This window comes from Babylonia areolata, chromosome 10 (genome assembly GCF_041734735.1).
Source record: "Babylonia areolata isolate BAREFJ2019XMU chromosome 10, ASM4173473v1, whole genome shotgun sequence".
Taxonomy (NCBI): Eukaryota; Metazoa; Mollusca; class Gastropoda; order Neogastropoda; family Buccinidae; genus Babylonia; species Babylonia areolata.
The window spans coordinates 41,912,027-41,929,526 of NC_134885.1; the positions used below are offsets into that span (position 1 = coordinate 41,912,027).

At 44.2% G+C, this 17,500-nt stretch overlaps 1 protein-coding gene across 3 annotated transcripts in view; it reads right to left on the reverse strand.

Annotated features, from left to right (window-relative positions):
* The window catches only part of LOC143286604 (sushi, von Willebrand factor type A, EGF and pentraxin domain-containing protein 1-like), a 33,525-nt gene that overhangs the window by 11,951 nt on the left and 4,074 nt on the right, over positions 1-17,500 (reverse strand). For all 3 annotated transcript variants that reach the window (XM_076594240.1, XM_076594241.1, XM_076594239.1), the window contains 9 exons: positions 16,708-16,888; positions 13,973-14,014; positions 12,151-12,334; positions 11,766-11,890; positions 10,666-10,857; positions 7,638-7,814; positions 5,577-5,825; positions 4,505-4,681; positions 1,644-1,817 (listed from right to left, as the gene is read on the reverse strand). In XM_076594240.1, the coding sequence (XP_076450355.1) occupies positions 1,644-1,817; positions 4,505-4,681; positions 5,577-5,825; positions 7,638-7,814; positions 10,666-10,857; positions 11,766-11,890; positions 12,151-12,334; positions 13,973-14,014; positions 16,708-16,888 (1,501 nt within the window). The remainder of the gene's footprint in view (positions 1-1,643; positions 1,818-4,504; positions 4,682-5,576; positions 5,826-7,637; positions 7,815-10,665; positions 10,858-11,765; positions 11,891-12,150; positions 12,335-13,972; positions 14,015-16,707; positions 16,889-17,500) is intronic.

The window sequence follows — 17,500 nt, forward strand, 5'->3', positions numbered from 1 at the left end:
GGTATTTTTCAAACACAGGAATTTTAATACTCAGGAATTTACACAAGCAGTCGCGCACACTCTCACACACGCGCAAGAACGCACGTTTTCACGGACGCACGCTTGTACGCTCAATACGCACATCCATATATGCATCCATGCATCCATGCATACCTACATACATACATGCGCGTGTGTGCGTTTACATGCTTGTGTTAATCAGTGATGATGTTGGAACATGTTTGATTCTAACATTTTTCTTTCTGTTGATGAAAAAAGTGGGGAAACGTTCGCTAAGATAACCACAAATCAACGAACCAGCCAATACACCAACCAGACCACCAACCATTCCGCAAAATACCCGACCAGCTAACGCACCAACCACCCCATAAAATACCCGACCAGTTAACCCACCAACCACCCCATAAAATACCCGACCAGTTAACCCACCAACCACCCCATAAAATACCCGACCAGTTAACCCACCAACCACCCCATAACATACCCGACCAGCTAACCCACCAACCATCCCATAAAATACCCGACAAGCTAACCCACCAACCACCCCATAACATACCCGACCAGTTAACCCACCAACCACCCCATAAAATACCCGACCAGTTAACCCACCAACCACCCCATGAAATACCCGACCAGTTAACCCACCAACCATCCCATAAAATACCCGACCAGCTAACCCACCAACCATCCCATAACATACCCGACCAGCTAACCCACCAACCATCCCATAAAATACCCGACCAGCTAACCCACCAACCATCCCATAAAATACCCGACCAGTTAACCCACCAACCATCCCATAAAATACCCGACCAGTTAACCCACCAACCATCCCATAAAATACCCGACAAGCTAACCCACCAACCATCCCATAAAATACCCGACCAGCTAACCTACCAACCATAACCTGACCAGCTAACCCATCAACCAACCCGCCAAATAACCAACCCATTAACTAGCCCATCAAGCAAACACACAACCCACCACCCAACCAGCCAGCCAATCCACCGACCAACTAAACATCAAATCAACCCAACAACCAACCCACAAACCAATCCAATAACCATGCCAACAACCAACCCTTTGACCAACCAATCCACTAAGAAAATAAAACTAAAATACACACAGGCACACAAACCAACCCACCAACCATTAAACAAACCAACCCACCAACCAACCAATCCACAAAGAAAAACAAACAACCAAAACCAACCCACCAATCACCTCACTAACCAACCCGCCAACCCACCAAACAACTTCTCCACCCACCATCCAACCCACTCACCAACAAATCAACCAACCCTCCAACCAACCAACACGCCAACCATCCCACTAACTAAACAGCCCATCGACCCACCAACCAACCCACCAATGAAGCTGCCAATCCACCAACCAACCCACAAACAAACCAACGAATCTACCAAGGAACCAGTCCACAAATCCTCCCACCAACAGTCCATCGACCTACCAATCAAGTTACCAATCCACCAGCCAACCAACCAAACCACCAAGGAACCACTCCACCGGTGAACTATCCCACCAACCAAAGAGCCCATCGACCCACCAACCAACCCACCAATCAAGCCATCAACCCACCAGCCCACCAACCAGCCAAGCAGACACTTGTTCAGCGTGTCACTGACCCAGACAGGAGCCCAGGGAGGACCAAGAGGCGTTCCTCTGGCACTGGATGTCAGCCGGGGGCTGCACCACGAACCCGGGCTCACAGGTCAGAGTGCACACAGCCGGGTTCTGGTGACCCGCCAGACACGTGAAGACGCCATGTTGAACGGCCGGCGGAGGCGAACACATGATCGCTGAAAAATTAGTTGTTGTTTTAACTCACAACTAACCGAACCGGAATAGTTATGTGTTGGGTAATTCCATTATTATTTCATTTCCCTCACATAACATGAAAATACCTAAAACTGAAAACAGATACTATAAATTGATAAAAGTCCCATTATCACCGAACCAGTGTGAATTTTATGTGTTGGAAAATCCATTACATTTCATTTCCTTACAAAACATTATATGGTAGCCAGTCGTGTCCGACCTTGACCATCAGAACAACAGAGGAGGCAACTGCTGTCCCGACTATCTGGGTTAGATTTGATTTTTGTGGAGAGTATCTTGCCCAAGTTACATCCCCACTCTCTCGGAAAAGAGGGTTTTAGGACGGTTGGCGTTGGGATGGTTCCCATTGGCCAATTAGCCCACAAGGCTGCAGCACTAGGAGCCAGTGCAGTCTTGCCTCCTAGTTCGAGAGTCACAGTCCTTCACAGAAGAATAAGCTGTCAATGACTTCCCACTACACTGGACAAACCATTGATCACACAGCCCTCATTTTGCTGTTGGCCCAACTGTTAGCTAATGTCAATCTGTGATATAAACTGCTGAGTTTAGACCTACACATAACATGGGTATACGTTCAACCGAAAACTGATAACAACCATCTACCTGATGATCTAGTCATCAGCCCCATCCACAAGTAATATGCAACTTCTGTTCAAACGTGTGTGTGTGTGTGTGTGTGTGTGTGTGTGTGTGTGTGTGTGTGAGTGAGTGTGCGCAAGTTTTTATATTGATATGTACTTGCATGTATCCCAATTTCTCCTGCATCTGTGTTTGTGTATGATTTTCGATTTATGTTCGTATCTTGTTATGTACTACCATCACCCCCACCCCCACCCCCCGTACCCCCACCCCCAATTTTCCTTGTGACCCCTGTACACTGATGTAAGAACCAGGTACCAGTTTAGAAAAGAAAAGCTAGACTTTTATCAAACAATGGATTTTTGCACGTGACAACATTTTGAAAACATTGTGAAAATATACTGCTTTTAACTGACTTAATGTTTATTATTGACACAACAGGGTGTACCAAAGGACAGATATAATATTCAAGCTGGTAAACCATGGAGGGGTATGGATACGGATGATTTACTCAGTACAGGTAATGGCCACTTGACAATAGATAATCCTTGATTGGGAAAAATAAAACAAGTAAGAAAGAAATTGCCCTTTCTCTTTTATAAAGGAACTTAAATGACAAATATAGAGATAAATTACGTACAACAGTAAGGCCAGTGTTTAACAAGACTACTAAAACTGAAATGATACCAGAGAGAGAGAGAGAGAGAGAGAGAGAGAGAGAGAGAGAGAGAGAGAGAGAGAGAGAGAGAGAGAGATTGAGGAAATTCCAGGCTTAAAGTTGATCTTTGCGAAAATAAATTTGCCAACGTTCAGTTTATTAAAAAGAAAAAGTATTAATCAATTGATCGTTCAATCATTCTACTTGTTCTGTCTGTTTAATTGATTAAGTAGGCTAATTAATCAAACAGCAAATAGAATAACTAACGTGTGGTATGGGACCCTCCTGAATAGAACATCTTGGACTATAGTTATCTAATGACTTATCAAACGCAACGGGCATTATCCTACATGGTTGCAGATACGTTTTTTTGTTTGTTTTTTTCTTTTTTGTTGTTGAAGTAGGAAGACTGTTTAACAACAGGACACACAGGATATCAACACCACACTGGGCAAAGTATACCTAATACTGCTGAGATCACCAATTCAGTCGAAACTTGTGTACATACTTGTGGGTATTATTGCAACACTCAACTGGGAGAGATGTCAAACAACTACAAAACGTGCTTTGTATGGACCACCCGTCCCCAGCCCCGAAAAAAAAAAAAACAAAAAAAACACTACCCCCCCGTGCCCCACCTTCACAAAAAATATTTTTAAAAAAATAATAAAAAAAAACAGACAAGACAAATCTCGTGTACGAAATGCATAATTCAGAAAACAGCTGTACAGGATTACCAAATTTCAAACTATCATACCAGTTTTCAAACAGTTATGCAACAATGGCCTCCTTGGTGTCAAGTGGGGACAAAAACAACAACAACATGACAACAGATCTTACGTCCCGACTTAACACACAAGTCTCCTATGACTCAAACTACGAGGCAAAATTGCACTGGCTCTTAGTGCTACAGCCTTGTGGGCTAGTTCGCCTTTGAGAACCATCCCAACGTCGACTGTCCTGAAACACTCGGCCGAGCGAGTGGGGATGTAACTTGGACAAGACACTCTCCACTATGATCAAACTCTAGCCCAGATAGTCGGGACAGCAGATGTCTCCTCTGCTGTTGTAGTGGTCATAGTCGAAAGCGACTGTGTATCATACATACTTGTCAGTTACCTTCACGTTTAACTCTCTCCATACGAACGGCGAAAGAGACGTCGTTAACAGCGTTTCACCCCAATTACCACCATCCAAATATTGCAAGCGGAAGGCTCTTATACTGAAGAGGTGAATGTTGACAAAGAATACCACAATTATGACGACAGAAAGCTAAAGGTTGGGTCATTGAGACACCCACTGGACATCCGAGGGGTCTGTGTAGAGGAGAAGAGAGGACTGGCCGTACTGAGTAAGTTAATATCACTTACTTCGAGTAGAAGCACGTACAACTTGAAGACTACTACTCACCTTCACAAGTGGAGAGAGGGAAATCCCACTGTTCAGTGCTCAGGCAGGTCAGCTTGTCCGCTCCTTTCAACTCGAAGCCTACGTCACAAGTAATGGTGCACTCTGACCCTTCAACGTCACCGCTCGTGCAGGTCACGTGACCGTGGGCGGGCGTCACCAAGGCACCACACGTTCGGGCTGTGGACAGTTCGTTCCGATTTTCATGGAGAGAGAGAGACAGAGAGAGAGACAGAGAGAGGGACAGAGAGAGAGAGAGAGAGGGAGGGAGAGACAGAGAGACACAGAGAGAGACAGAGAGAGAGACACAGAGAGAGAGACAGAGAGAGACAGACAGAGAGAGACACAGAGAGAGAGACAGAGAGAGACACACAGAGAGAGAGACAGAGAGAGACAGAGACTGAGACAGAGAGACAGAGACAGAGACAGAGTCAGAGTGTGTGTGTGTGTGTGTGTGTGTGTGTGTGTGTGTGTGTGGACAGCCACTGAGGAACCACATATTCTGGTTGTCGACAGTTCGTTCAGATTTTTACTGGGAGAGAGAAGAAGAAGAAGAAGAGAGAGAGAGCGTTTGTGTGTGCAGGTCTGCATGCATATATGTATGGTTGAGTGTGTGTGTGTGTGTGTGTGTGTGTGTGTGTGTGTGTGTGTGTGTGTGTGTGTGTGTGTGTGTGTGTGTGCATGCATATGTGTGTGCGAGCATGACACAGAAATAGACACATAGACAGATATATATATATATATATATATATATATATATATATATATATATATATATATATATATATATATATAAAGATGGAGAGACAGAGACAGACAGATACAGACAGGGACTTAGTCAAAGACAGAAAAAGCAGACAAACAGACAGACAGACAGACAGACAGACAGACAGACAGACAGACAGACAGACAGACAGAGCCAAAGGAGAAACCCAGAGACAGAGTAAAAAGACAGAGACAAGAGACGGAAAGACAGACAGAAAGAGACAACAGTGAGAGACACAGAAATATCGAGAGAAAGAGAGTGAGACAGACAGACAGAGAGCGAGAAAGACCAGAGAAAGCAGCATGTCACCTTTCACCGTCACCACCAACGAACAGGAAGCCGTGTTCCCCGCAAGGTCGCTGGCTGTGATGGTGACCTTGTGTGACCCGACCCCCACCCTTGACCCTCGCGCGAGGTCGCTGGTCAAGGTCACCGCCTGGCCGCTGTTGTCCGTGGTCACGGGGTCGGACCAGGTCAAGGTCACTGGAGACTCCAAGGGCCCTGAGAACAGGTTCTGGTTGGCTGGACAACCGTTCGGGAACGTCGGTCCTTCCACGTCTGCAAACATAAATTAATTCGGATGAACCTCCGAAAACGTAGTATCGCTGCCTTCATGGCAGGGGTAAAAAAACAAAACAAAAAAGTAACGGCCATACAAGCAAACGTCCACTCGTGAACATACGAATGAACATGGGAGGTGCAGCCCATGAACGAAGAAGAAGAAGAGGAAACCCGGATGGTGGATGATGATGATGATGATGACGATGGTGGCGAGGGTGATGATGATGATGATGATGATGATGATGGTGGTGAGGGTGATGATGATGGTGGTGGATAATGATGATGATGATGACGATGGTGGTGAGGGTGATGATGATGATGATGGATGATGATGATGACGATGGTGGTGGTGAGGGTGATGATGATGATGATGGTGGTGGTGGTGGTGGTGGTGGTGAGGGTGATGCTGATGATGGTGGATGATGATGATGATGATGATGATGGTGGTGGTGGTGGTGAGGGTGATGATGATGGTGGTGGTGAGGGTGATGATGATGATGACGGTGGTGAGGGTGATGACGTTCATGGTGAGAGTGATGATGGTGATGGTGATGGTGGTGGTGGTGTGGTGAGGGTGAGGATGATGGTGGTGGTGGTGGTGGTGAGGGTGGTGAGAGTGCTGATGATGGTGTTGAGGGTGAAGATGATGATCATGATGATGATGGTGGTGGTGAGGGTGATGATGATGATGATGGTGGTGAGGGTGATGATGATGATGGTGGTGGTGAGGGTGATGATGATGATGGTGAGGGTGGTAGTGGTGGTGGTGATAGTGATGATGATTGTGATGGTGGTGGTGAGGGTGATGATGATGGTGGTGGTGGTGGTGATAGTGATGATGATTGTGATGGTGGTGGTGAGGGTGATGATGATGGTGGTGGTGGTGGTGAGGGTGATGGTGATAATGATGATGATGTTGGTGAGGGTGATGATGATGATGATGGTGGATGATGATGATGATGGTGGTGGTGGTGAGGGTGATGATGATGATGGTGGTGATGGTGGTGAGGGTGATGATGATGATGGTGGTGAGGGTGATGAGGGTGATGATGATGATGGTGAGGGTGAGGGTGATGATGATGATGGTGGTGATGGTGGTGAGGGTGATGATGATGATGGTGGTGATGGTGGTGAGGGTGATGATGATGATGGTGAGGGTGATGATGATGATGATGATGGTGGTGGTGAGGGTGATGATGATGAGGATGATGATGTGGTGGTGGTGGTGAGGGTGATGATGATGGTGGATGATGATGATGATGATGATGATGATGATGATGATGGTGGTGGTGGTGGTGGTGACGCAGATGAGGAGAATGGCTGTGGATGGTGATATATGATGTGGGTGATGCTACTCCTGCGACTACTATTACTACTACTGCTGCTGCTGCTACTACTACTACTACTACCACCACTACTACTACTACTGATAACAATAACAGTAGTGCTACGGACGATGATGGTGATGATGATGAGAATGACAATGAGAATGATGATAATGATAATGATAATAATAATAATAATAATAATAATAATAATAATAATCCTCATCATCATCGTCACCATCATCATCATCATCATCATTATAGTGATGACGTTCACACACACACACACACACACACACACACACACACACACACCTGCTTCCACATAAACACCCCTCTCCACCCACCACACCCACCCACACCCACATTCAGCCCCCCCACCCCCCCACCCACCCATACACGCCCCCCTCCCATACCACCCCTCCCGTCATCCCCCTCCTCTCCCCCCTCCCCCCACCCCCATTCCTCACACACACACACCTACCTGCGCAAGGCGAGAGCTGTGAGGACCACTGCCCAGAACTGCCACACGTGACGGACGTGATCCCAGAGTTGTTGTAGCCAGGCAGACAGTGGACAGTGCACGTGTGGGGAAACACGTGACCTTGAGGGCACAGCACGTGACCCCCGCTGACCCTGCCGGGGTCACCACAGCTAACCGCTGCACACACATGCGGTTTTGTTTTTTTTAATGTGTTTATTTTGCATGTCTGTTCTGTAAAGTATCACCATACCAAATACAACTTTTGCTTCGGCAAAGATATCAGCGAAAACCTGGTAGCCAGCACACATTTTCATAATATATTATTTTAGGACAGGTTTGTTAATGATAGTTTGAACGTGTTTTCGACAGCAGTACAATATCTGGTGTTTTAATTTCTCATAAAGTACATAGAAAGGTCTGTCTTTTTTTTTGTGGGTTTTTGTTTGTTTGTTGTTGTTTTTTTGTTTTTTGTTTTTTTCGTCTGTTTGTTTTTTGTTGTTGTTTTGTTTTGTTTTGTTTTTTCATTCTTTTTTTTCTCCACACAGGCGATTTTGTCAATAGTAACAACAACAAAAACAAACAAACCAAAAATAAAACCAAAAAATTAACTAGAGTTGGTCATAGAAACAAGTAACACACACACACACACACACACACACACACACACACACACACACACATACACAGACACACAGAGCCATAAATGTTTTCAAATCATCTCCTTGACTGCCGCTTGAACCTTGGTGAAAAAAAGGGATCATCAGTGTGGTATATGTTATTTGGGTGTTATTTGGGTACAGTGACTCTGTGTGTGTGTGTGTGAGAGAGAGAGAGAGAGAGAGAGAGAGAGAGAGGTGTGGGTGTTTTACAGTGTGTGTGTGTGTGTGTGTGTGTGTGTGTGTGTGTGTGTGTGTGTGTGTGTGTGTGATGTGGGTGTTTTACAGTGTGTGTGTGTGTGTGTGTGTGTGTGTGTGAAAGAGATGTGGGAGTTTTACAGTGTGTGTGTGTGTGTGTTTGTATGTGTGTGTGTGTGTGATGTGGGTGTTTTAGAGTATGTGTGTGTGTTTTAGTGTGTGTGTGTGTGTGTGTGTGTGTGTGTGTGTCTGTGTGTGTGTGTCTGTCTGTCTGTGTGTGTGTGTGTGTCTGTCTGTGTGTGTGTGTGTCTGTGTGTGCGTGTCTGTCTGTGTGTGTGTGTGTGTGTGTGTGTGTGTGTGTGTCTGTCTGTGTGTGTGTCTGTGCTGACTGAAGATGTAACCGATTTTGCCGAACAAAGGTGACAGGATTCCAGAGAGGAAGAAGTTTAGACACAGAGTGGTGGAAACTAACACCTTGTCACCTGTGCGATAGATACGTCCTTGCCTCATCTCGGTGAGGTCACATACTATAAATAGAATTCTATTTATAACTTCGCAGCGGTTTTCAGCTCTTGTCTGACGAAGACAATTATTATAATCGTCGACAATAGCCAATGGTGGTTTTTTAACTCAATTGTGTAAACAAAGTGAGTCTGTTTTTTAACCCGGTGTTCGGTTGTGTGTGTGTGTGTGTGTGTGTGTGTGTGTGTGTGTGTGTCTGTGTCCGTGGTAAACTTTAACATTGCCATTTTCTCTGCAAATACTTTGTCAGTTGACACCAAATTAGGCATAAAAATAGGAAAAAAAATCAGTTCTTTCCAGTCATCTTGTTTAAAACAATATTGCACCTCAGGGATGGGCACAAAAAATAAAAAATGAAGCCTAATTATATGCAAACTGCATTTACTGTTATATTTATATTTTTTGTATTCTCTAAACTTGGCACTTTGATCTGATATTCTGACACAACAACAAGGGCAATCATTATTATCTTTTTTTGTTCAAACAGGAACTTCTTTTGCTAAGCATCGAAGTTTTATTTATTTTGCAAACGTTTTAATGCAGATAGTAAAAAGGTAAATTACTCTGTAATTAATGCTAGGGGACTTAATTTGCTTTAAACTGATCTTTCTAATCTTAAACATTACATTTTGAAATTATACTCAATACATAAAAAGCTTTGCTTTTTTTTTTATTTAAGTGTATCACAAGTGAGTCTTGAAGGCCTTGCCTCTTTTGTTTTTTTGGTTGTTTTTTTTTTGTTGTTTTTTTTTTTGTTTTGTTTTGTTTTTTGTTTGTTTGTTTGTTTTTTGAGTTTTTTGTTGTTGTTGTTGTTGTTTTTCATAGGGTACGCAAATGGAGATGAATCTAAGTGAGAGTATTCACACATGATCTGTATTTCTTTCCATAATTATTAATTTTATTCATCAATTATTTCTTCCCTTCTGTCTTTCTTTTATTCTTTCTTTCTTTCAGCGCGCGCGCGCGCGCGCGCGCGCGCGTGTGTGTGTGTGTGTGTGTAGTCACATTTTGGTGTGTATGTATGTAACATTGATGTAATGTTTTATGTTAACAAAATCGTTTTTGTAAAGCACCTAGAGCAGATTTCTGGATTGTGTGCTATATAAGTATCCATTATTATTATTATTATTATTATTATTATTATTATTAATTATTTCTTTCTTTTATAGTCTTCATTCTCTCGTGTGTTTTTTTTCGTTTTGGGGGGGGGGGGGGGGGGTTGTTTTGTTTTGTTTGTTTGTTTTTTGTTTTGTTTTTTGTCTCTCTGTCTGCCTTTCTTCCTTGTCATCTGTTTTTATTTCAGTGTTTCAGTTTTTATTCCTTTTTTCGTCTTTCTTTCTATTCCGCTATCTGTCTTTCTCTCTTCCTTCGCACTGACTCCATACAGACATCTTCCTTTGTATCCCGAATCAAACGGAAGAAAGAAGGAGAAAAAAAAAAAGAAATAAAGAAAGAAGCAGGAAGAAACATTAATCCAAAATATGACCGCCTTTCCAGGCGTCTGAATAAGTTTAGCAATATAAATCATTTGAAATTTACACCCCCCCCCCCCCCCAGCCCCGTTAAACACACACACACACACACACACACACACACACACACAGAATATCCACCCCACCTCCATCGACCCACCCACCCACCCACTCACTCACGCTGACATGAAGGAAAAGCGCTGCTCCATGTAGCTGAACTCTGACACGTGACGTCTTGGTGACCTTGAAGCACGTGACCGGTGTGGCACGTGTGGCGACACACAGAGCCGTGAATGTTCTTCTCCACGCCGCTGCAGCTCTGTGACCCCGCGGCAAAGTGCGACAACTCTTGCACGTAGGAGCACCTCACAACTGTGGAGTTATCCAACTTTGTTAGGCGCAGTTAGTTTTGAGTTTCTCTCTCTCTCTCTCTCTCTCTCTCTCTCTCTCTCTCTGCGTCTGTGTGTCTGTATGTGTGTGTGACAATGGCTGTATCTTACAGTATGTTTCACAGTGTGTGTGTGTGTGTGTGTGTGTGTGTGTGTGTGTGTGTGTGTGTGTATGTGTGTGTGTGTGTGTCCTTCTTTCTCCTCACCACATTAAGGGATTCACACACAACCAAAGCAACAACAACAATAACAGCGCGCGCGCGCGCACACACACACACACACACACACACACACACACACACACACACACACACACACACACACACACACACACACGGGCGCAATAGCCGAGTGGTTAAAGCGTTGAAACTTCAATCTGAGCGTCCCGGGTTCGAATCTTGCTAACGGCGCCTGGTGGCTAAAGGGTGGAGATGTCTTTTCGATCTCCCAGGCCAACATATCTGCACACCTGCTAGCGCCTGAAACCCCTTCGTGTATACACGCACGCTGTAGATCAAATACGTAATTTAAAGATCCTATGTCAGCATTCGGTGGTTTGTGGAAACAAAAACATACCTAGCATGCACACCCTCGTAAACGAAGTATGGCTGCCCACATGGCGCGGTAAAACAGACAAAATGGTCAAACACGCAAAACGATACATGTCTGAGTGTGCATGTGTGCGTAACTTAAACCTGACTGAATGACACAGGAAACGAATGATGAGCGCCCAGTGGCAGCCGTCAGTCGGCTCTACCCATGTAGGCAGCCTGTTATGCAAATGACCCCGTGTTTGTAAAGCGCTTAGAGCTTGGTCTCCGACCGAGGATAGGCGCTATATAAGTATCTGTATCATTCATTCATTCATTCATTGACACACGCAGCACACACCAGACACAGTGACTTGAAAAGCACAGACTGCAGTCGCCCCTGCCGAGTCTCTAGCGGTGTAGGAGATCAAAGTGCCCCCCTCATTAAAACTGCTACCAGATGGCCGCCCAGCAGTTTGTGTCAGCCTGAAACAAGATCAAAGTACGTACACACACGCGCACACACACACACACACATACACACACACACACACACACACACACACAAGCACGCATGCAACAAAGTATTTGCAGAGAATATTGCAATGTTAAAGTTTACCACAGCCACACACACACACACACACACACACACACACAACCGAACACCGGGTTAAAATATAGACTCACTTTGTTTACACAAGTGAGTCAAAAACGAAAACCAAAAAACCGCCAGGAACAAATCTTACGTGGGGCTTCCTTCAGGGTCTACGGCATGCACGCGCCACGTGACCACAGCGGTTCTCTGACGGGCTGGAGCAGTCACGTGGATGTTACCGGAACAGGAAGTGAAGTATGGCGCTTGGTTAGGTGGTGGGGGTGGTGGAGGCGGGGGAGACGGACTTCTTCTCCTCCATCGGATACGGACTCGAACTGTTGTCAAAAGACATGAGAAAGGAAGAGACAGAGAGAGACACAGAGAGAGACAGAGAGAACTCAGAACTCAAAACGTTTTTTTTCAAGGATTAAGATTTTAGGCATAGTGTATTCCTCCAATCTGTCCTTGCGAATCTACATCTATTATAAATAGCACAGACAGAGACACAGACACAGAGACAGAGAGATATACAGAGAGACAGAGAGATATGATTTATTCAGTAAAAGCCATAACTCCATATAATTATATGAACAGGGGGCGACAACAAAATTTCGTATCTGTCATTGCAATTGTTTTTTTGTAAATAGTGCACCTTCTTCCATAACCAACATCCAATAAAAGTAAGATATATACGTATCTCTCTTTTACCGAAATGCTTTATATAGGTACAAAGTAAAATTATGTATAATGTTTTCATCACAGTGACACACAGAGAGAGACAGACAGACAGACAGAAACAGAGAGAGGGGGGAGAGGGAGAGAGAGAGAGAGGGAGGGAGGGCTAGAGAGAGAGAGAGAGAATTAGAATAAAGAAAAGGGAAGCAAAGTGGAAATCAAATGGAAGGAGAGAGAGAGAGAGAGAGAGAGAGAGAGAGAGAGAGAGAGAGATAAAGAGAGAGAGAGAGAGAGAGAGAGAGAGAGAGAGAGAGAGAGAGAGAGAGAGAAGAATGACAAGTAAAGAAGGAAAAAGGAGAAAGAAACAACGAAATATTGAACCATTAATAAACAGTGCAGCATGTGTAAAAGAAACAAACAACCAAAAATACCCACAAGAAAAAAATGACAATTAATTAAGCATGCGTTAGGAAAATAATATACAAAACAAACAAACAAGCTAACTGCTTAATTAAATGAATTGTTGATCGATAGGTTGATTCAATAATCCATCAAATAATGGAAAGAGAAGGAGAGGGAAGGAACGAAAAAGGAAAAAAATCCATAAACACACAATGAAGTAAGTCTTAAAAAAAGAAAGAAGAAAAAAAAAACTGTTCTAAATCTCAGTGTCTATCTGTCGGACTAAAAATAAGCATGGGGAAAAAATACGTCGGAAACAAAAAGGATAACATAATCATGGTAGAAAAAGCGGTGCTGTGAGATTGACTGCTTTGATGGTTAACTGGTTGGCTGCTTTCTGGATTAGTTGATTGTGGTGTTGATGATGATGATGATGATAAAGAGGAGAAGGAGGAGGAGAAGGAAGAGGAGAAGGAGGAGGAGGAGGAGAAGGAGCAGGAAGAGGAGAAGGAGCAGGAGGAGGAGAAGGAGGAGGAAGAGGAGAAGGAGGAGGAAGAGGAAGAGGAGGAGGAGGAAGAGGAAAAGGAGCAGGAGGAGGAGAAGGAGGAGGAAGAGGAGAAGGAGGAGGAAGAGGAAGAGGAGGAGGAGGAAGAGGAAAAGGAGCAGGAGGAGGAGAAGGAGGAGGAAGAGGAGAAGGAGGAGGAAGAGGAGGAGGAGGAAGAGGAGAAGGAGGAGGAGGAGAAGAAGGAGGAGGAAGAGGAGAAGGAGGAAGAGGAGGAGAAGGAAGAAGAGGAGAAGGAGGAGGAAGAGGAGGAGGAGGAAGAGGAGAAGAAGGAGGAGGAGGAGGAGGGGGAAACATGCACGTCCAAAACGGGAAGCAGAGGATTGCTACTTACATCTTTTCTCACGTGGTGTTGGGGTCCTGGCTGCGCTTTGCGCTGAAGACAAATAAAAGAGCACGTTTTTGCTTGGTTGCTTGCTTGGTCGAGATGTCTGTCCATCCATTTATGCCCACACATACATATACACACACGTACGCACGCGCGTGCGCGCACGCACACACACACATACGTATATAGACAGATAGATAAATAGATAAATAGAGTAAGATAGATAGATAGACAGATAGATAGATTCATAGACAGACAGTTGCTTGCAGTAACTTTTTTTTCTCAAATGCAGCTACATACTGTGGAAGTGCTTTCCCAGAAGTTTCATGCAAACAAAGGTAAACCGTGCTAACAGTAATGGGCGATTCTCAAAAGAACGGTATACACAGTTAGTAGGTGTATAACATTTCCCTAAAAAGAACGGTACAGTGTTAATTATAGTGTTAGGTATTCCTCAAAAGAACGGTACACTGTTAATTATAGTGTTAGGTATTCCTCAAAAGAACGGTACAGTGTTAATTATAGTGTTAGGTATTCCTCAAAAGAACTGTACACAGTTAATTATAGTTTTAGGTATTCCTCAAAAGAACGGTACACAGTTAATTACAGACAATAAAGAGTGGTAACTCTCTCCATGCACAAAGTACACAACTTCAGGTCAACCCTGCTCACAGTCTACACACCACACTGCCTGGCTTTGTCACCTCCAAGCAGCATCGACTTTGTTCCTTGAACATGGACAGAGCTGCTACTCTTCATTGTTTGGTTAACTCTCTCCATACGAACGGCGAAAGAGACGACGTTAACAGCGTTTCACGCCAATTACCATCATTTAAATATTGCAAGCGGAAGGCTCTTATACTGAAGAGGTGAATGTTGACAAAGAATACCACAATTCTGACGACGGAAGCTAAAGGTTGGGTCATTCAGACACCCACTGGACATCTGAAGGGTCTGTGAAGAGGAGAAGAGAGGACTGGCCGTACTGAGTGAGTTAATCTTTTCTCTCCTCGCCTCATTATTCTCTTATTTTAGTTCATTATAGCAATGGGTTTTCCTCAAAAGAACGGTACACAAGTACTAACAGAGTACGTTTCCCCGGTAACGTCCTGAATTCAGGGACCTATCATACCGACAATTTTCGTGCGAAAAATAAACAATATCAGATACTCGATATTGTAACCCCTGTTCAATACTTTTTGACAAGTGTGGTGGTTATTTTACTCAGTTTTTACGCGGATTCAGTCGTTAGACGAACATGCTGACATCTTGTTCTTTCCGTTTTTGGATCTGTAAATCCTGAAAAGTTCAACAAAAAACCATTGTGGTTTGGGACGCGACAAGTTAAGTATCAACTAGGGTTCATGTTATGGGTCATTGACTCACGTCGTATCATGCCCTAATTCTTCATTAGAAAGGATCGATTACAACATGCAACACGTCATTTCCAATATTATGCCTCCATTGATCCCCGAAAACGAAGTATGGCTTCCTACATGGCGGGGTGAAAACGGTCATACACGTAAAAGCCCACTCGTGTACATACGGTGAACGTGGGAGTTGCAGCCCACGAACGAAAAAGAAGAAGAAGATCCCTCTATTGCAAAACACACGAATATTCTCGCTTTACTGGGTCCCAAAATTTAGAACGCTAAAATAGGACAGGACAAAAGAACGGTATCCCGCACATTTATTGATTACAGTGTGCGGTTTTTCTCAAAGGTGTTTTCCTCAATCGGGCGTAATATCCAAGTAGTTAAAGCGTTGGCCTTTCAATCTGAGAGTCCCGGGTTCGAATCTCGGTAACGGCGCCTGGTGGGTAACGGGAGGAGATTTTTTTCCGATCTCCCAGGTGCAAGTAATTATGTGCAGACCTGCTAGTTTCTGAACCCCTATCGTGTGTACACTCACGCAGAAGATCAAATACGCACGTTAAAGATCCTGTAACCCATGTCAAGGCTCGGTGAGTTATGAAAACAAGAACATACCCAGCATGCACACCCCCGAAAACGGAGTATCGCAGCCTTCATGAAGCGGGGTAAATAAACTAAAGACGGTCATACACGTAAAATGTTACATGTCTGTCTGAGTGTGTATGTGTGCGTTGCGTGCCTGAAATCTGATTGAAGAACACAGGAAACGAATGATGAGCGCGTTCCACAAAGACAGCCCGGCGTCAATCAGCTCTACGCAGGTAGGGCAGCTTAGTGGTGTGCAAAATGATCCCGTGTTTGTAAAGCGCCTACAGTTTGGTCTCCGAACGAGGACAGTCGCTATATACTTAGTATCCACATGTTTCATTCACTCAAACTTCTTCTTCTCTTCTTCTTCGTTCGTGGGCTGCAACTCCTACTTTCACTCACATGTACACGAGTGGGCTTTTACGTGTATGACAATTTTTACCCCACCATGTAGGCAGCCATGCTCCGGTTTCGGGGTGTGCATGCTAGGTATGTTCTTGTTTCTATAACCCACCGAACGCTGACATGGATCATAGGATCTTTAACGTGCGTATTTGATCTTTCGCTTGCGTATACACATGAAAGGGGTTCAGGAACTAGGAGGTCTGCACATATGTTGACCTGGGAGATCGGGAAAAATCTCCGTCCTTTACCCATCAGGCGCCGTTACCGAGATTCGAACCCAGTACCCTCAAATTGAAAGTCCAACGCTTTAACCACTCGGCTATTGCGCCCGTCACACACTAGAACGAACGGTACCACGGACAGCCAATGGTTTACCTGCAGGAATCCAGTGACCCCGTTTGCAGGCGAACAATCCTCGTTCCGGGCCGCTGATCACGTGACAGGCGCTGTGTTCTCCCGCAACGCGGCGCGGTGATTGGAGCAGACCGGTGACCCAGCAGCGGGTGTCTTTATACAGGAACTTGCCGGACAGCGGACATCCACCTTCGGCCTTTACCTTGGCGAGGTCACAACAGAAACAACAGTGTTAAAAAATAAAAAAAAAGAGGGGGAGGGAGAGTGGGTGGTGAGAGAGAGAAAGGAGAGAAAGGGGGGGGGGGAGAGAGAGAGAGAGAGAACGAACGAACTAACGAACGAATGGTTTATTCATATACAGGCTATTGCCCCTCATGAAGTGGTATTTGAACAGCAACAAAAGACAATAACATAATTTGCTGAGAAATAAACAGTGGAAATACGACTATGAAATGAGTGTTTCTCTAAACCTGTAAGCCTTGTACAAAAACAAGGAAAGATTACGTATAACATCAGGTTTTGTTCATGACATTAATAAACTCAATCTGAACAAACTATTAATAAACTCAATCTGAACAAACTATTAATAAACTCAATCTGAACAAACTATTAATAAACTCAATCTGAACAAACTATTAATAAACTCAATCTGAACAAACTAGGGTATCTGTAATATTTAGGATGGATAAATTCAACTCTAATCTCATGAAGTTTTGGACAACAGAGAACAAAGTGTACATCATCTTCTTTTGCCGCTCTGCACAATGGACATAACAAATCACAGTCATTACGAAATTTATATCAGGAACGGTGC